At 48.6% G+C, this 20,467-nt stretch overlaps 1 protein-coding gene across 2 annotated transcripts in view; it reads left to right on the top strand.

Annotated features, from left to right (window-relative positions):
* TMEM255A (transmembrane protein 255A) overlaps positions 1-19,568 on the top strand; it is a 29,937-nt gene extending 10,369 nt beyond the window's left edge. The window contains exons 4-9 of one of the 2 annotated variants that reach the window (XM_075435400.1): positions 4,384-4,473; positions 6,291-6,353; positions 7,406-7,494; positions 10,227-10,386; positions 12,852-12,995; positions 16,833-19,568. In XM_075435400.1, the coding sequence (XP_075291515.1) occupies positions 4,384-4,473; positions 6,291-6,353; positions 7,406-7,494; positions 10,227-10,386; positions 12,852-12,995; positions 16,833-16,991 (705 nt within the window). In that variant the 3' untranslated portion in view covers positions 16,992-19,568. Of the gene's footprint in view, positions 1-4,383; positions 4,474-6,290; positions 6,354-7,405; positions 7,495-10,223; positions 10,387-12,851; positions 12,996-16,832 lie in introns of both variants that reach the window. The other variant, XM_075435399.1, reaches the window with a different exon arrangement.
* The last annotated feature ends 899 nt before the right edge of the window (positions 19,569-20,467 follow it).

Here is a 20,467-nt window from a genome sequence, read left to right as displayed (position 1 = left end):
TCTGGTTGAGCAACGACCATGCTGCGCCAGTCCTGCGTTCTTCACAGGCGCGCCTGTGAGTGACAGCGTCGCTCTGACCTGGCTTGTTTGTTTATCCTGAAGAGCCCTGGGTAGCCTGTGTTCATTCTTTTCATCTCTCTGTCATTTTGTGTCCTGGAAAGCACACATGACCCAACTTTGCAGGGATTGCGTCACTGCTGCCTCGGCTGGCATCTGGCGTGTCTCTGCTCTGACCACAGAGAGGACATGCAGTAGCTATCACTTGGCAGTGCAGGATGCTTTTTTTTTAATTTTCTGTGAACTTCCCCAGCATCCTAGATTGCTAAAAGACAGTCTTGGTGTTGCTTGTTATGCAGTTGCTCCTCAGTGGTGGCAGGAAGAGCTGGAAGCACCTTCTGCTGCCGTGTTCTTGCACGTGTTTCTGCCCGTAAGCTGGCTGGGGAGCGCGAGGAGTCGAGCAAACCAGCGTGGCTGGTGGGGAGAGCTGACCTGGAGTAGCCCTCCACTTCAGCCTGCCGATGGGAATAGACGTCTCTTGTTTCTCCCACCCGAGCGTCTTGGCTTTCATGCCGCGTGTCTGCACATCCCACTTGTCAGAGTGAGGGAGAGCTTTCGTCCCCATGGGGAGGGCCAGCTGCCCAGCGGCTCTGCCTGCCTGCTCTGCCTGCCTGCGCTGCCTGCCAGCGCCACGGGCACCTCTGACTTACACCCGAGCTGCCTGCTCAGCAGTTTTTCAAGTGAGGTGTCAGCATTTTACATGGCTTTGTGACAGTCACCCCTGCCACGGAAAAGTAATAACCAACAGCTTCACAGCCCATGTGTCACTGGATCGTGGCCCAAAGGCGACCTCAGCCCAGAGCACTCCTGCTTCACCGTTCCTGCGCTGTTCGAACCCAGTTGGTCTGTTCTTGTCCGAATGCTGCTCGGTGTGGCTGACGTTGGCAGGAGTTAGACGGGTGAAGACCAATCGCTAATATCACACGGCTCTTGAGAGGAACTTCTGCTCGCTACAGTAACAGCACTGTCAGCCCCAAATCAAAAATCTTGAGATTAGTTGAAAACCATGGGATTTTTAAAATGAATCTATATGTTTTTATTTGCTGTTTGATTTTCTTTATTGTAAATTCTCAGTGTTTGATTTTCAGGCTTTTCTTTCTCCAGCCGAGAGAGGGGAAACTGTGTAAATAAAGTGAGCAAACCCATTTCTAACACCAGATCCTTGTATCCTAGTAGGGCTGTTATGAAAGTATCATCATTAACCTTGTATTATTTTAAATAACCATATTAGCAGCTCCTGTCGGCTGGAACGGGCAACTGACAAATACCCTAATTGTATATATTTAGCATCTGGCTCACTTCCTGTCTCCAAGGGGCATGTTATTTAGGGAGAATATCCTCTTTCATGTACGTGTGAAACAAAGCGCAGCACAGAGGGGACTTGCTACAGAATAACCTGGGCCATAAACCCCATTTCTTCCACCGAGACCGTAAGAAGCTGTGCTTTCTCCCCGTGTGTGGTTTCACTGGTTGTGGTAGTGAAACAGTGTGACCGCTGTAATGGGTGGGTGCCAGCTGTGATCCAGATGTGGAGGTGGTGTGGGTCTGACTGGGGGGGAAATGCTGGTGGTTGCAGCTGACAGAAACAGGGTCCCAGCAGAGGACCTGATCCTAGAAAATTTGTCACCTGCTGCCATCTGCAAGTACTTCATGGCACAGCATCTAATATTCCAGTAACAGCTTGTTACTAGTGACAGTGGCTTGTTTGTGCGGTCGTTGGGTTAGCTTCACAGCCTGCTCCATCTGCTGCTGCGGTTTTTATTTGCAGTGGGACAGTGTACGTCTGGAATACTTGCCTCATCTAGAAAACCGTTTTATTTTATCTCATTTTGAAGATAACTGAAGTAAGCAATTGTACAGGGACCATTTCTACTGACCCACGTGAGCCCTCGTACATCTGTACTCATTGCTCAAGCTGACCTGGTCTGTACGTGAGTGTTGCTGGGGGAAGGTCTGTTTTCACTGAGGGAGGCTTAGGGAAAAACAGTGTGATTAACCTAAAAATCCTGAGATACTTTAAACTTACAGGATACTTCTGGCTTGTGTTTGTCAAGGGGTTTGGCTTGTCTTTCGGAGAACTGGATCCTTGTGCAGTGGCAGGAACCAAGGTTTTTGAGCAAACTTAGCCTGGAGCTTTAAAACAAACATCCCCGTGCCAGGAGACCCGAGATATCCGTCAGTGCTGGCCAAGCTAACCGTTATTTTTGTATTTGTGCTGTTAGTGATTTTTACTATTACTCAAAGCTCTCGATGACCAGAGCCACCTTTGTACTTGTGGAGAAGCAGTTTTAACAGCTGCCAGCGACCGACACTTGAAGGCTGTGATCACTGGAGTGGAAAACCACCGGGGAAAAACCCATTAAAGCCTGCAGTCCTTTAAAAGGAAATACTGCTGTTCCCCAAGCTATGTCTTTGTGAACCTTTCTGTCTGAATGCCGCCCTCGCCCTCCCTCCACAGCCTTGTCGATATCCCCGATGTGCTTTGACAAGGGGGACTGGGATCGGTGTTGGGAGCGCTGTGTGTGATGGGCTGGGCTGGAGCCTGCTGGTAGCGGCTGAGCTGCTGCTCCGGAGCGAGGAGGTGTTGTGTCGGCAGTTGTGCATGGTTCCCCCAGCTGAGCACTGGAGCTTTGGCAGAGCTGTGTTTGAAGTGGTGTTGCGGGAGTAGAGACTTTGTTTCTCATACCTGGGTTGGGGTTGAAGTATTGCTGTTTACCTTCTCAATCCGTTCACCCTAATTTTAAGAACGGGCAGGATGGGGCCAGTGGAAGAGGATCAGACCTGTCCGGCTTCCCTCCCTGAGCTGAAGGCGGAGGGAGCAGCTCCTTGCAGGTCCCCCAAGCCAGCAGAAGACCCCATGGGCTGTGCTCGCCGCAGCCCAGCACCGAGGAGCCCAGCCAGGCTGCTGCGAGGCTCTGTGCCATGTCAGGAGCACAAATCTGATGTGTGGCTGGGGTGGGGGGGCCCTCCCGTTGGGTCACGAGGTTCGGCAGGGAACCCCTTCCTTTCTAAACTCCTTCTCAGAGGAGCCTGGGTGCGGCTAGGTCCAGTCTTACTCCCAGACTTGGTCAACGGTTTATGTCTAAAGGACTGTGTGTGTAGCCACACATCAGAGGCAGTGTTTGCCTGTCAGAGACCTCTCAAGGACTTCCACCAAGACAGCTTTGCAAAGTTGATAAGATAGATTATTTATTACGGTGACAGATATAACAAGTTCGGAACTGCCATTCTTAAATACACTTACTTGCAAAAATTGAGGTCGAGTTAATAGTTCAGCGGTTTTGTTAACGATACTTTCCCGCGTGACATCCGATGTAGTCAGAGGCACAAAACTTACCAAAGAGGCTTGGGATGAGAGAGGTCCAGGCTCGTTGACCCATCCGGTAGTTGGAGTTCTTGTTGTCAAAGTGGAGGATTCTAAATGCCAGATTTATACTCTTGGCGAGGTGGGACTAAGTCAATTATCGTGTGCCGACAAGCCCTTAGCAAGGGCTGTAAGGCCAGTGGGGCCCGACAGTTCAGCACGGGGCGAGGAATTGGGTGCAGATGTACGGGGGGGTCTTTCTGGCTTTGCTGAAGCCACATCGGGCTGCAAGACCTTGGCATCACTCAGTTGGCTTTAGCGTTAGACCACAAGCCGTCACGTTTGTGTTGCAAGATAAGCATGTTGCTCAAGTCTTGCGAGACAAGCACGTTGCTCAGGTCGAACCCCGCTACTCCCTGCTGACTCACCGCAAATTCTGCGTTCGGCACCATGAAGTCCAGACAAGTCCAGTGTCCCACAGTGTACAACACCGATGGCGTAGGCTGGTCACCCACCTGCTGGTCTCATGGCTTTGCACATGAAAGCGTTGTTTTCTGAACACATAGTCCCACCGGCGAGGTTTGCCCACGGCAGCCTCCCGTGTCCTTACAGCCTGGGAAGTGTTCAGCTCCCCGCAGCGCTCCGGGATGGGAAGAGAAGAAATCCCCTCCTTCCTCTCCCGGGAAGAGTTAAGGACAGCAGCAGCCAGAAAAGGAGGTGTACCCTCAGCCTAAGTTTAGCACTTTGGAGTCATAGAAAAACTCGCATTACAATATCGAGTCCCAGAGAACCGATCCGGCACAACGCCACCACTCCAGCCGCCTTGCCGGAGCGGACGCTCTCCTTCGAGACGCGCATCTGCTTGCCTTCAATGAGACCAGTCTGTGCAGCCTGGGCAAACCTTTGGGTCATTGATTGCTGGAGGCCTCATTGACTGTGGTTTTACGTATCCGTGTGGAGAGGGCTCGAAACGCTTGGTCGTGGAGAGGCAGATGATACTTTGCTGTGTTTTCCTTCCTCAGCTGGTTGCATCGATCGTCTTCATCAGCTTTGGCGTCATCGCTGCATTCTGCTGTGCCATAGTAGACGGTGTCTTTGCTGCCAGACACATAGTAAGTGCTTCCAAGAAAACGCAGGTCCTGCAACGCTTTTACTCTAGGAAAACAAGTGATGGTGATCCTGTATCGGGCCGCATCAAACCCCGTAAATATGTGTCATGTGCTGAACGCTGTTTTAAATCGCAAACTTTAGAAAAATGTATCAGCTTTTCAAAAATATTTTGAAATTAGCAGCAAGAATTAAGATCTTAAAACTTGGCTTTCAGTTTTTTTGTGTGTGCTTTATGTGTTTACTGAGTCTCCAAACTGTAAGATGTAATGTGAATTACATCTACTGCCAAGGGATGATATATGAGCAGTTACATCTATTGTGTTTTAAATGTTAGCAGAGTTAGTTCTTAATGCTGATTGAACTGCTGGATGTTGTAGTAGAATGAAGCAATTTGATACGAAGCTCATTAAAGCTCTGCAGTATAAACAGGAAGCACTTGGAGTAGGTTCTCAGTTTCCATTTGATGACTTTGAAAAATACGAGCTACTGCTGTCGTGACCAATTGCTAGTACAGTGGGGCATTCAAAACTTTAGTTATTACTATAAAAATGAAAAAACAGAATTCCATTTCAGCTTTTAAATTAAAATTTATAACTGCAAATAGGTTTTTGTCCGGCAGCTCTGCAGTTTGATGACAATTTTTGGCAAAATGGGATCAAAAAGACAGATTTGGGGCTTGTTTGTGATCAGAATGGAGTTTCAGAAGGTCAGAGGTACCCACAAAGTAGAAGCTCCCCTTGTCAGCTGGCTCGTTATTCTCCTTGTAAAGCTGGCTCCTCTTTCCTGCCCCTGAGCGTCGCAATGGTCGACAGACGGCTGGACAGCAGGATTTGCTGACAGAGCAAAGGGCAGCTGCGCTCAGCTGCGTGATGGGTCTCCGTCTGTCTGGACGCAACCAGCAGATCTTGGCTTTCTCTGACCCCACCTCGCAGGGGCATGTGAAGCATTAGCTTTGATAAAAAGGTGAAGCTCCTTTGACTCCCAGTCCTGGCCGTGTGGGTCTGAGCCCCGCAGACTTGCGCTGGGATTTTTTCGGTGCCGACCTCATGAGTCGGGTGATGGCATGAGCTGGCACCTCCTCCCGGCTGGCCCTGGGGGACGTCTACATGCCTGAGGCGGCCAGAGACGAGCAGCTGGGATGCCGAGGGCTCTGGTTTCTGCCTCTTGTTGAACAGCCAGGCTGTTGGCCTCCCTTCACCCCCTAACCGTCCAAGAATGCCGCCGTCTCGCTGGAGACGTGCCCCCGCCACTCTAGCACATAGCGTTCCCCATGTCGCAGCCCTGCGACCCCGAGCTTTGTCCCAGACACCCAGAGAGCAAGTCTGGCTGCTGCTGGAAGGGCTCGCTGGCACGGGTACGCGCCCAGCGCCGCTTTCCCTGAGGGTGTGCCCTGGGGACCCGGCTGCCCCCAGGCCAGACGCTAGTGCATGGTGTTGGTCATCCTCCGGAGCCTGCCCACGAGTCACTCGGGAGCCCAGAAGGACAAATTTCCGACAATTTAATGAGAAATTGTTATGATTCAGCATCATCGGAAACATACGAGGCAGCCCTGGGATGTGTCTGGGGGGATGAGGAATGGCTGCCCCCACCCAAATGAGCCCGGCTTCAAAGCCTGCTGCTCCCGTGCTAGCTGCAGCAACGACCTGCCTCCAAGGGCCAGGGCTGAGCGTCACCGGGGGGCTGGGGGTCTTGCAAAGCAGCCACTGTATTGCGGCGCTGACATGAGAGCGGGGTCTCTACAGCCTGGCCCCTCTCCCCAGACCATCTGGCTGGTTTTGATCTCGCTGCCATGCTAAGCCAGGTGCTCTTTTGTCGGCAGGACCTGAGGCCGCTGTACGCAGGGCGATGTCAGTACTACTCCAAGAGCACGACCCCGCCGGAGGTGAGAGCGGGTTCGGCTGTGCTGTCTCCGTGAAGGGGCCAGCTTCGTGGCGCGGGTGGAGGGACCTGGTGCCAGGCTGCTGTGCCAGCGTCCCCGAGGTCTGCGAAGCGAGGAGAGGGTGGGAGGGTGGGCCTGGGCAGGGAGTGGGGTGCCGGGGGCGCTCAGGGAGCAGATTCCTCCATGCTTGGTACTGACACATTATTGAAGGAGAAGGTGGAGAGGAGGGGATGGGGAATAGCAAGATACACCAGTTTCTGTAGGGCTTCAGCTGCACATTTGTTACAGGAGCAGGGTGGTGGGTGAAGAGTTCAGACAGCAGTAATTTCTGTGGATACAAGCCACCTATACCAGCCTCTGCACCGCTGCTCTCTGTTGTCTTCTCCAAAGAGAAGCCCACTGGGGATGAATGTTCCTGCCACATACTGATTGTGTGCGTGGACATCTTTGGCCGCCTTTGCTGTGCACTGAGGGTCTCTCTGAGATTCCCTCAAGTTCCCAAGTAGTTTTGAATAACCACTATATTCCAAATTAAAATGCCTGCTTGAAGTGCAAAGTAAGTACTACCCAGTGGTATCAGTGGGGTCCGTTCTCGTTTCAGCCCAAAGACTGTCCATGTGAGCTTGGGTGTTACTGTCCACAGGCAGACAATTAACCACTTTAGCCAATTACTCGCCACTATGGGAATCTTGCTCTCAGTTTGTACCATCCTGTTGACAGTTCTTTGCTCTAAGTTGCTGTCTGGTGAAGAGCGTTAGGCCAGCAAGGTCTTGGCTGGTTGTAAGAGCTGCACAACCCCCTTCCTATGCGGCATGTGCTTATCTATGACTCTCCCACGGTGGAAGGAAACGCTGGTCTACTGTGTCTGTATTCCAGCATAACTGTGTACTTTGTCGGAGCTGTGCTGCAAGATAAGGGCAGAAAAATCTGCCTGGGGCTGATCTGGAGATCAGTGCTAAATCTACATGTAGAGCAGGCCAAATAGCAGCAGGAACCGTGTTTGGTGATTATGTCCTTATGTGCTTTATGTATTTTTTTTTTCTGGATTTGTACAGGCAATCTGTCACCCACAGCGCCGTGCTCCCTGCACGCCGAAAATAAAAACCAACACCTGCTTCTGCTGTGACCTGTACAACTGTGGAAAGTGAGTAAGCTACAAATACCATTCCTGGCCGTGGGAAGGAGGAGCAGTGGCCGTGCTGGTTTGCAGGTGTCTGAAGGGCCAGGATAAGGCAAGGAGCAAAGTGTCGGTTAATGACAGCTGTTGTGGGAATGGATCTTAAGCTGTGGCTGCTAACTACAGGAACTCCCAGGCAAAAGATAACCAAGTAAAGGGCTGTATGAAGTACACTAAAGCCATCCCAGCTACGGGTGAGCATGCTCCGGGCCAGCCCAACTGGGAAGATGAAGAGGGCAGGAGTTTCCATTACTTCCATGCTTGGTGCCTTCGTCAGTTTTTCCCCTACTGAGTGTCCCTCATCCTAACACCTTCTGTCTCTGTTGGCACAGCTTGTTCCCTGGGTTTTATTCTGTTTTAGAAGATTGAAGATGTAAAAACTGGGACACTTCTTCCTCACCCTGTCACCGTTTCATTCCCACCCTGCTAACAGGGAGGAGAGTTCGCAGGCTGGTGCCACCTGCCTGTTCATAAATCAGTGTCCTCTCTGCGTAGTGAAGATCTTTCACGGCTGCAAGAGGTTGGAAGGTGTACCAGCACTGTGCAAAGACGAGTCAGAAGGGTGGATACCGATCGAGAACGACTGCATAGTGATCATACCATCGGTAGATCTGGCTACAGTGCCTAAACCCACTTAATTTACAGCATGCGCTGCATATATCATTTGGAGTGGGTAATGTGTGTCAGCAAGCATTTAAGAAGTTGGTTTTTTTCCCTGCCAGCTCTTGCCTAGGGCTGTTTTAGGCTTAGCATTTCTCACAGCGCTTTGCTGGGCTGGCCCCCACTTAAATCATTGACTGTGGTGGTGGAAGATCAAAAGCTGCTGTTGGGAGAGGGAGGTTCCATGTGCTGGGAGGGGTAATCCCTGGTCTCTGTGGGACTTTGTTTCTGTGGAAGCCACTGCAGAACGGTGAAGCTCACACTTTCCTTCAACAGTTTACAGAACACGATCACTTTTTACTAGCTAAAGAAAGCAGTGTACAGAGAAGTGATTGGAATAGAAAAACCTGTAACTATTCTGTATTTTTTTTTCTTGCCACCCCAGTCAGGCTCGTTCAGGGTCCTGCCTCTGACCTGTTTTTGCCTCTCTGATGTAAAATGTCAGTTGTTAACATCTCAGTCTTGCTTAGTGCCACACAAGTGTTCCGCACTGAGGAGGCGCTGGTTCTTTCAGGATCACAGTAAGAAAGGCACGGACACTCACGGCTGGTTAGCTCACGCGTTACGTAAAGGATGGAAATGATAGAAAAAGTGGCAGCAATCTTGCATCCCTCTTGACACTGGGAACCCCAGCTGTGCGGCATCGGACGAGACCCTTCCCATTGATAAGTACATGCTGTACTTCTCTGCACAATGCTGAATGTTCTCGGTGGTACGCCAAGGCTCGCCGAGAGCGTTATACTCTCATGCATCTCCATAGGAACGAGCTCTTGCAAAGAGTACACACAGGTTGTATTGTTAAAAGCAGCCATGGTATGTGCTCAGGTTACACTGGGGTCATGCGGGCTAACGTACAGGTTTTTACAACCTGTGGTTATGCTCTGCCATGATTCTGCTTGAAATCCCTGTCTGCTCATTGCAGTGTCTTCTGCAGTGGCCCGCTACAACAAGATATGGAAAAAAGGAAAAGAAGAAACCAAAATTGAGTAATGAAGGAAGGAGGGTGGATCTTGTGAAAGAGGGCAGGTTACTGCAGGCGTAGCGGAGTCTGCTGGGGAGCTGAGCCTGGATCTCCTGTTTCTTGGCCTTCAATACGAGCCTGTTCTTCCCCATTTCCTCAAAGTCCTTGTGCAGTCTGAGCCTAACTCCATACGTGAGGTGTGGAAGATAAGACATTCATAAGCCCTTAGTATTGTTTGTCCCCGATAAATGTGTTTCCTAAAGTGGAATTTGCTGTAGCCCACTACAGCGGGTAATCTACGCCGGAGGCCAGCCTGTTCCACCGGGCAGCAGTCAGGGAGAAGACATTACTGAAGAACCGTGCCTGCGAGACTCCAGCCCACACATTGCAGGAGCTGCTCTTCCCTTTCCAAAATCATGACCTAAGTGGATTCAAATGAGTTTTCACCGTCTCTCTTCTGCAGGTGGAAAAGCTTAAAAATGCGAGCAGAAAGACCTCTTTCTGCCAGGGTCCCAGGGCTCCTGCCAGCCCCTGCCACCATGGAGCTGCGAAGGGCAGGCAATGGAGCGGAGCGGACGGGTTGGGCGTGCGTTGTGGCCAAGCCCTGTGGTGCTCGGAGGCCGGCTCTCCTGCCCTGTCCCCGTCCCACCCAGCTGCTGCTGTGGCTGCGAGGAGCAGCCGGCGCTGCCATGCCGGGCAGCTGCTGCTTCTCAGGGCACCGACTGATTGCCCTGGGTAATTCCAAAGCCGGTTTGCCCTTGGGAAGCCTCCAGGATCTCTGTGGAGGTTTCAGATGGTAGAAAGAAGGGGCAGATTCAGACTCAAGGTCGTTTGGGTATTTGCGGGCCTGGCTGATTTCACAACAGATCAAGCCGTCTTCTGCGTTGTCACGCAGGGAGGTCTCAGATGCTGCAAGCACGGGATCTGGCAGGCTTTATCCCTGCTCCCCTTGGTAGTTAGGTCCAGGCTGTCATTAAATTGCAGAATGCATTTTACTGCCCAGCAGAAGTGCTTAGGTTTTATGATGTGTGGTGTGGTTTTTTATCATTAATGTTGTTTTTCTTTTCTAATCTAGCAGAGTAGAGATTTCTGGAGGCTACTATGAATACATTGACGTCAGCAGCTGCCAGGACATCATCCACCTTTACCACCTGCTTTGGTCGGCAACAATTCTGAACATAGTGGGGCTGTTCCTAGGGATCATCACAGCAGCGATACTTGGAGGCTTTAAAGACATGGTAAGACAGTACCAATTTCTCTGTGTGTTCAAAGAAAGAAACAAATCAGGCAGATTGCCTTTTAAAAACAGTCATGAAAACAGCTATTGGTATTTCGCTGCAATCAGGCTAGAAAGAAGGGTGATAACAGAAGATAACTGTAAGGAGAAAGTGGGAGCGATTCACCTCTCTGATGAGATGTCACCACCTGAACACAATTAGAAAAGATGAACAGAATGGGAGATTGTATTTTCAAGAGGAACCTTCTCAGAGGTGTTGGCAATACCAAGATGAATAAAAATCAGCTCTTTCTTAAAAACTGATCTTCCTTTTCATAGCACTGACCTTCTACAAGGAAAGATGTGGTGGTTGCTCATAAACTGTTGATTTTATAGCAGTAGTAGGGTGCTGAGCTTTACAGACTGTTTAAGCAGCTGTGTTAGGCTGAAACTCTCCATCTGTTTCATCACAGTGCAGAACCTGGAAGGGTGAACTGGGGACTAAAACCAGGTGAAAGACTGCAAACTTCAGATAATGAAAAAAATGCTGTTCTGACAACGTGAGCTTTGAAATACCCTCACTTAACCAGGCTGCCTGTTACCTTCCATACGGTTTTGTTCTGTAGAGGACAAATCAATGGGGAGAAATGAATATTCAGCAGATAAATCTGGGGGGTTTCCCAGTCTCTTGTGACTGATTTGGAATAATACAAAATGAGACATCCAGAAAGGAGCATTTGTTGTCCTGGCAATACAATTTTCTCACAAGCAAATCTTGGACCCTGCGCTAAGGGTGCCTTATTTCAGAACAACTCTGAACTTTCCTGCGCTCTCTTCAGACTCACCGGGATCTTCCCAAACAAAACAGGAGTCACGTTCCCAGCTGTGCATCGTGGCCTTTTGAGATTTGATCCACACCAGACAGCCTGTAAACCTCTGCAAAGAAAGATGTGTAGACATGTCCACAAACAGCAGTATGAGAGGGTTTGAAATACGCTGTTGCATTATAAGGGGTGCAGGAATTTGGCAGAAAGTAAACCCCCTTGCTTTCTAACTCTCCTCACCGGAGTGGGAGGTTAGGTGCGGCTAGGTTTGGATTCTGGGTGATATCCAATTTGCCACTACCAGTCCAGTCGCGTTTAATATGTATATTAAACGACCACGATTCTGGATACACTCATAGCAGTCTGCACCTTCAGTCCAGTCGTGCTCATGAACTCGCACGGCCGCGTTTGGTTGCGTTCAGTGAGAAACTGTGACAACTGGCTACTTAACAGTGCAGTTTTATTTGTGCAACAGATATATAGGTTTTTTTGAATTGCCGGTGATAGTGACTGTCTGCAAGAAAGCACGTGCAGATATGATGTTATTAAGTATAAAACGCGTGAAAAGGTTATAAGTAATACAGCCTGGCTATAAACATTAGGGAGTAACTCTCTAGAGAGATTTATAAGATTCCCAAGAAAAGCGCTTAGTCTAGGTCTCACCCAAGGTGTCCCAAGGGGGGAGAAGCAAGGCTCAGTCCTTCAGCCAGTCGCGGTAGTCAGAGACGGACTGAGATGGAGTTTCCCTTGACTTGTTCACAGTGATATCTTCTCCGAAAATCCCCCATTTCCCTGGCTATTTTTATGTCCTTTCTACAATTAAGGTGGAGTTAGAGTGACTGTAGTCATACACATCTTTTATCATGATTGGTGTAAAATTCTCTCGCTTCACGTTTAAAGGTATAGTTTACAAAAAATTGAGGGCGCAGACTCAAAGAGGAGTGGTCGCACGTCGGAGGCGGATAGCCTTCGGGATGGAGGTGTGTTTTGTTATTAAAATGACACTAAAATGAGCAAAGTTCACGAAAGGATAGCACTTTGGCAAGGTTTCAAAAACCTGTTGGCTCAGGGGGCCAGATGAGCTGCTTATCAGTTCTAGAGGACCATCTCTTCCCACTTTATCATCAGGGAGCATGGCCACGGAGTCTCCACTCCGCTCCATCCTCTATGGTATGTTGCAGGGAGTTGCTGTATTAGTGGATTCCTCGCATGCCTGCTGCAGCTGTGTCCCATCCTCAGAACTCTTTTTGATTTTGTACTTTTCCTCAGTGGGTGAACAGTGCTATGTTTTCCATGTAAACCTTAATTTTCAGATGTAAACCTTAATTTTACTAATAATTCCACATATGCTGATCTCAAAATGTCCTGAATAACAGAGTAATCAAAATTAACGGATTCTTTTTCCTGCTAGTGAGGATGCAATCTGAACAGTTGTTTTGTTGAAGTACTGACGTGCACTGGGCTATTGCTAGCTTGTTGAGTGGAATCTGAGAGGAAACAATAGGTGAAATGACTTGGGAACCGGATTGCCAGTTGCTGATGTGACAGAGTTGAGCTCTGAAGACACACAGTGCTCCTTTATATCATTCCTGCTTTCGTTCAGCTGTCAGCTTCCTGGAGCTTGGTTAGCAGCCTGAGATTCTCTGCTTTTTTCTGTTAACAGACTCCTTCCCTCCCTACGCTGAACTGTACGGTCGAAAATGCGCACCCTTCGGTGTCCTACTACTCCAGGCCACAAGTGACGTCGTACAACAGCTACTACCACAGCACTCCTCACCTGCCTCCCTACTCCGCATACGACTTCCAGGTAGGGAACATTACAGGGTGTTTTCTCGTGTAGCAGCAAGGTTAAATCCAGCCGGTCTGCGGGGCTCTGGAGCCCTGTCTTCCCGTCATTCACACACTTTAATTTTCCTGGTCCTGCAGAGAATACCAAATCTTTCCTCCTAGGCGTTGGTCCTTGGCAGTGCTCTCTCTTAGTAAGGCGGTGTTTTCCTGAAAGCTGTCCTTGAAGAGAAGGCAACAGAACTCGCTGCCTGCCTCCTCCATTGTTCGCTGGTGGAGGCCACATTAGAAACAGGCATTGCCTCTGGTACCTGCAATGCGTTGAGGGCAGAGGCAAAGCGAGGGGTTCAGGTGCTAGTTTTCATTAGGTCAACTGCCACGTCAGAGGGAAACAGAGGAGCTTTTGGAAACAAGCTATTTGAGCTCCTGAAGACACGTACTGACCAAAAAGCTATTCTGTTGTGGGCTTTTTCCACATGTTTCAGCTGGTCTGAGAACGGTCCCTGCAAACACCACCTCTGCTGTAACACGTCCCTTCCTCTTCGGAGTTATGGAGCTGTGCTGTTGGAAATGGTGATTCCGTGTCAACCTTGCTGTCATCAGCTTTCACTTGGTGAAGTAGATGAGGACGTTTCCTCCTCAGCTTTTCTGTCAGGTAGATCTTACCACAGTGGTGATGTCAACTTCAGACATCATATGTTTTCTTTGCAACCATCAGGGCTGGAGACTTTTTTTATTAACTAGAACTTAAGGTCTTGGACGTCAACTAAGAGGTGTGCTCTGTGATAGCCACCATCTCCCTCGACACACCCTTGCATTAGAGGTAACGTGAATCTAAACCTTTCTGGGTTTACTGCTAGTGCCGCTAGACGACACTGTTGTCAGGGCTTCCTAGAAATATCTGAACCCTTACCTCAGAATTTCTAGGGCTTATTTGTACGGTTTGTTGACTCGCTTTTGAGATTAACGCAACCTGGGACAGCCACTAGTGTGGTATAACTTTTTACAGATACAAAAATGCCAACTTCCACGCATACAGAATCACAGAATGTTCGGGGTTGGAAGAGACCTCTGTGGGTCATCTAGTCCAACCCCCCTGCCGAAGCAGGGTCACCCAGAGCAGGCTGCACAGGACCTTGTCCAGGCGGGTCTTGAATATCTCCAGAGAAGGAGACTCCACAACTTCCCTGGGCAGCCTGTTCCAGGGCTCCGTCACCCTCAGAGGGAAGAAGTTCTTCCTCATGTTCAGCTGGAACTTCCTGTGCTTCAGTTTGTGCCCATTGCCCCTTGTCCTGTCTCTGGGCACCACTGAGAAGAGTCTGGCCCCATCCTCCTGACACCCACCCTTAAGATATTTATAGGCATTTAAAAGGTCCCCTCGCAGCCTTCTCTTCTTCAGGCTGAACAAGCCCAGCTCCCTCAGCCTCTCCTCGTAGGAGAGCTGCTCCAGTCCCCTCCTCATCCTCGTAGCCCTCCGCTGGACTCTTTCCAGTACCAAACCAAGCTCTGCTGCAAAGTCCTCTTCTTGGCCTCTTGGTGGGTGCTAAGCGCAGTTGAACTCGGGGTTTGTCTGTACTGCAGCCACGGCACCGGAAGAGAGCTCAGCATGGGTGGATTTGCCCTGCTTTTCAGCCAGAAGTACTGCTGGGGCTCTGCTAACGCTTACAGCTCAGCCGGATGGGTGGAAGCCTCTCTGTGTCTCACTGCTGTGAGCGCAGGTGTTGGCTTAGGAGCCGGCGCAAAAGCTGGGCAGAAACGGAGGTAATCTAAATTTAAAATAGCCAAGTCTCTCTTCAAATGCGGTTCCAAATCTGAGCCTTGCTTGTCTTCCAGGGAACACGAGAGCCTGCATGAAAGCATTAGCTGAGGCCTCTGGCTGCGAGACTCTGTCTTGCGTTGAGCCCTGCTCTGACCCGAGCAGTGTCTGCACCGCCCGGACACCTTCTCCCCCACCATCCTGCAGTGCACGGAGCAAGCCCAGCCTCACCTCTCCGATCCCAGTCGAAGGCTGCGCTCCCTCCAGTGCAAGAATTGTGAAAGTCTGTGCCCCCCACTCATCCCACACATCTTTCACAGGAAAGAAAAACAACGCTCCGGAGTTCCTAAGGAAGCCTGTGCCCCTGCAATTGCCTGGCTTCCACGCGCAGCTCTAAAATGGCAGACCCAGCTCTGGTTTGTGGAAGAGCACAAGCCGATGCATGTTGCAGCAGCCAACCACTTGTGCCACGGCTGATGACGCTCAGCCAGCTGGTCATGGCGAGGGAGGCAGCGGGCCACGGTGGGAACCGGGCAGGAGGAAAGGGGTGGAAGCAGCGCCTGTATCCCGCTCCTCACCGTGTGCTTGGCTGGCGGCAGTTGGGTGAGAGAGTCTCAGTCCTGCAGCCCCAAGCCAAGTTTGGCTCTGACAAGAGAACGCAGGCGAGCGGTGGCCTTCTCTGCCTTTCACCCCTGGTCGAAAGAGCAATTAGTGCCATCTTCCCAGATGTCGGCTTCGTTAACAAAGCCACACTGCTGCCCGCAGTCGGTGCGAGCCAGGCTTGCTTGCAACCATGGCAGCTATCCCGCAGGACCCGTGGCTGTGGCTGAGGCCACTTTGTAACGGAGAGAACCCAGGGCTGCGTTCGCTAACGAGTCACCACAGCAGTGCCCATCCCAATGTCTTTGCAGTCTGGGGGCTCCCACCCACTGGGCTTTAGGTGAACTGGGGTGTGATGGACCAGCTGTTGTGTTGTTTGAGACAAGGAGTGGTTTGTGTGGCGCTCTGCGAGGTCCTCGATGAGCAGGCTGGGCTTTTGTGGTCTAGATATCCGCTTAACAAACCGTCCAGGTTGGAGTTAGGGAAGGTGGTGGTCACCTCCAACCTTGTACGCGGGCAGCGCTGTGTGCGGCTCGGGCTCGCCGCCCCAGCGTGGGTCCCTGATCTTGCGCTCATTTGCAGCACCATACGGCACCGTGCACACCCGCCTGGCGCTTCTGTCTCTGCCAGGGCCTTGAGCCCAGCACATCAGGGATTTGCAGCCTGCAGCCGAAGGGCGCTGAAGGGGTGCGTGGTGCCTGAGCAGCCCGGCTCTGCCTCGGCGTGCCGGCGGCATGGCCGAGCGCCGTCCAGCTCTGCTGGTGGCTTCTTCAGGTGGCCAGCAGCAGCACAGGGCGCAGCGCGACTGCCCAGGGCGAAACCTGGGTGTGCGAGCAGCCAGAGGAGCGAAGGTGCGTGGCTGTGTTTCACTGCCTGTTTTCTGGCGCGTCTCTGGGCAGAACGCAGCCTGCGGCGCTGACGGCACCAGCGCCGTACACCATGAGGCGTCAGACCTAAGGTGGTTTGGATCAGAAATCAGTCTTCAGGCATGCACAAATTTTGTTTCTCCACCTTTTCAAGCTTTTTACTTACTGAAGGAATAAATTATTTTGTTATCATTAATTTCTGGGTTTTTTTTTTATTTGTGATGAAGGGGAAAAGTAGTGTAAAAAGAAATTATCCGCAGCCTATTCATTGCTGCTACTGGCCGATGTGTGAAACCGAAGATTTGGAAGAGACTCATCAGTTTTCAGTTGTCCGGCCTCTGTGCATGCAACAGGCACAGAGAAGTGATGAGAAGAAAATTTTTTTTTATTATTTTTATTTATTTATAAATGCCTTTTTCAGTTTTAGGTCTAAGGAGTCTTATTCTGCAGAACTGTTACAGGCCGCGCTTACCTCGAATGCACCAAGTTATTTGAATGCTTCTTTATGTGGACACGTTTTGCAGAAGTGAGCCTTGAAATATGAATTTTGCACTGCTTGGTAACGAAGTATCACTTTGCCAGGGCCCTTTACATCAAGAAGTGTTTACATTACTGCCTTCTTGCTGTCTCCCTGCAGCATTCCAGTGTGTTTCCAGCCTCCACTCCTTCTGGCCTCTCCGACGACCCCCAGTCCTTGTCGCCATCTCCCAGCTATATGTGGTCCTCTAATGCGCCGCCTCGTTACTCGCCACCGTATTTTCCACCTTTTGAGAAGCCACCACCTTATACACCATAAAAAATGTGGGAAAGAAGAAAAAAAATATTTGCCATTGAAATAATTGTGAACATTTTGTATTTGTATTTTACTGTGGGATGGGGCGGGAGGATAGATACAGAAGTTAATTGCAAATACAAATATTAGATTGGACTGTTCTTTCTTGCGAGACTTATTTCAGAGGTTTAACAATGGAGTATGAGGAAGGGGACACACTGCTGGTGTTTTGCAGCGTCGGTGAGTAGTGGGTGGCCTAAATTCCAGCCTCCTTGTTTTACCATGAGGTTCATGTAGTCCTTGGTTTTTAACAAAGCAACACAACACAGATGGTAGATTCTGGTCTGCCTTACTCCATCTTGTGCCAAGCTGAAGTAAGGGTAGCCAAGATCAATAGCTGCCGGTGAGTACCGACCTGTTTCAGGGTGAGGGTGCTTGCAGCCAGCTCGACTTGACGCTGCTTTTGCCTGGCCTTGGGGCTCCAGTCGCTGGGAGTTTTGGGGCCGCAGAACCTAGCTCGGGTCACTTGTTGGTTACAGCCCACATACTGGAAAAATCTTGGGGGGAACCATGACGGTGTTTCAAACTTTAATGCTAATGAAGAGATAATGTCAGAGGATATTTTCATGTATATCTAGCAAACAATTGGAGTATTGTTTTTTGAGGGGAAAAGCTTTATCAGGCAAGCTGGTTTTATTTCTGGATGCTTCTTAAGATAGAAGATGAAATGGAGTTGTCTTTTTCTGAATTCTGTGTAGGTAATGCTGAAGTAAAACAGTTTGGGTGGTTGCACTGCCTAAATCTTCCTCGTATTCCCATAAAGAGCATCAGAAACTGTCTACAAGTCACTGAAACAGTGCAGTGAAAACATCATTATTATTGTTGGGTTTTTTTTTCCCTTCGGTTTTGTTGGGAATTTTTATTTAAGCTTGTACTTTTAACTTTTTTAATGGACTGAATCGGCACCCTGAACAAGCACTGTTTTAGTAGCTGCATTATGGGCTGCACATAAGGAATATCCACTACTAGTTCTCCAAGATGCAAGTCTCTCACGGATAAAAGTCAACACCCTGTAATATAGGATGAAGCTGATAGGAATTTGCAATCATTGTTGTGACTTTCATTTAATCTTCAGCTGCTGACTGTGCTGATTGATCTAGATTCCAACAGATTTTGCATGCACCCTGCATAACAAAAAAGAGGTCATCTTTGTTACGTGACACTGTCCTGTAAAGTGTGGTTCTACTCCAGGAAGTGATTTCAGATGACAGCATTCAGATCCAAGCCGCTCCACCTGAGCGTTCTCAGCTGCTTGCTTCAGGGATAAAAATAAGGTATTGGCATTTTATTCCTTATTTCCTAAAGGTTTCATTTCCTTGGCATCAGATTGTTGGCCGTAGTCCTCAGTTGCCTACCTTTACTTTCAACTGATGCAGACAAAAGGGTAGCTAAAAGCTAAATCTGGCTTTCAGAATCTAAAAGTGGAATACATGCTGGGAGCAGGGGGGAAGCAGTTGGATTTTAAACTGTGGCATGTCTCTACTTTTAATCTTAAAAAAAAAAAAAAAAAGAGAAGTGCTGTCAACACAGAAAACAAACACTGAAGTCTCTGATCTCACTTTTCAGAGTACACCCACACGTTCTAATGCTGGTTTTACTCCTATGCATTTGCAAAGCCTTTAGGCTAGGCTATGTGTTAACCTTATCATTTCCGCTGTCTCACTATATTAATAAGCTGAAGGATGACGCTGTTTATGCGGAAGCAAGTGTCGCTTTTCTCCAGTAACAAAGAAGAATAAAAGGCTGGAGAAAGGAATACAACTCATGGGATTTAAAGCAGTAGTGTAGGCAGAATACATCCTGGTGACATTTTGGTTTACTATAGATTATTGAAATGCAGCTCCTGTAAATTTGCGTACTGCAAATCAATTTATATACTAGGGCATCATCCATTTTATATTACATTTTCTTGAATTAAATCTTGATAAAGGAGATCATGGGCAATTTCAAAATAGACACTACTTCTCCAGATAAAACTCCCCACAAAACTAGAATCAGAAGGGCACCTTAATTTAATATCAGAAAACGTTTTATTGCTGCATCTTTGAAATAAAAGCTAACAGTCCTGTCCCTCTTCTGACAAACATACTCCACCATTTGTGCCTGTCAACTAAATAGGGCTAGGACCAGGGGACACTACAGGACAGGACTGAGAAACTCATGAGGGGAACATAACTTGGCAGAGAAACAATTAGGAAATTATTGTGTCGCTGGTTTTGAGTTGACAAATACTAAACTTAGGAAATTATCTAAATTCTATTTTTTTTTCTAAGGAATATTTAAGCAAAAATTACATTGCTGCTTTAAATTCACTATAAAAGGATAAGTCTATTTTCATATTTAAAAAATTACCAGTGGGATTTTCTGCTGAATTACCCATTTCCTTCTGCTTGACTAAAATTAAGCGTTTAATGTAAATGCAACATTCAGCACTGTATTCATCATTTCTTATGAGAATGTCAAGATTGTGACTCATATGTACCCTTTTATTACTTTACCAAAGTCAAATAAAATTGTGTGACTTTTGTAAACATTTATAAATTGCATTTTACATTTTAGCAACTTTCCTGTTTTACAGGCATTTTTAATATTAGTTGAGGAATTCCAGTATAATAACATTGTGCATTTAAAAAAAAAAAAAAAATTTAAAAAAACCTGTATTTGCTATATTGGAAAGTGTTGTTTCTACCAGGCTTAGCCAGAGACATGCTCTTTTACGTTCTGCTTTTAAAAGCCTCAGATGCCCTGACACTTCGTAATTCAGCAGTTCTACCCGCAGAACAGGGTGCTCAGGCTTCAATCACTGTACAGTCACTACTGCTGACTTTTTGCTTAACACCGAGGTGAATAATCCAGCCAGTGCAGTGTCAGTGCTTCCTTTACTTACTTTCATGTTTACTGTATTGCTTTAGGCTTAATTCTGTCCTGATGATGTCAGCTGCTCTTTGATGTTAGCAGAAGTAGGTGGAAGCCCTATGCCAAGGAGCTACAGACATCTAAAACACTGATATGTTACGTATTAAATTGCATTCCTTACCTGTAATAAGACGTCTACATAAAGGAACTAAGTTTCTCCACGTTAGCTGTAGTTCACCAGAGCTCTTAACGTTTCCGAATCATAATTAGTCAGCAACCTGGTAAGAAGAGGAGCCCTGACCATGAGTTAGCTGAAATGCATTGCACTGGTTGCTATGTGTGTTCTTCTTGATGTCTAGCCCAGGGGCAATGAGGGTAGTAGCTGGACGGACTGTTCCACAGCAGCTCCGTGTAGTCTGAGAGTAAGTGTGTATCACAACATTCAGCTTGCAATATGCAGTGGAATTTTTTAGCTGATTTGCTTTCTTAGAATGTGCTCAACTGAAAAAAAACCTGAACCCCAACCAACCAACCCCACCAAGAAACCCGAAGCCCCAAATAAAAACACCTCCCCCTCACCCCTG

The sequence above is a fragment of the Opisthocomus hoazin genome, chromosome 14 (genome assembly GCF_030867145.1).
Source record: "Opisthocomus hoazin isolate bOpiHoa1 chromosome 14, bOpiHoa1.hap1, whole genome shotgun sequence".
NCBI classification, from domain to species: domain Eukaryota; kingdom Metazoa; phylum Chordata; class Aves; order Opisthocomiformes; family Opisthocomidae; genus Opisthocomus; species Opisthocomus hoazin.
This window is presented reverse-complemented; position numbering and strand designations above follow the sequence as displayed.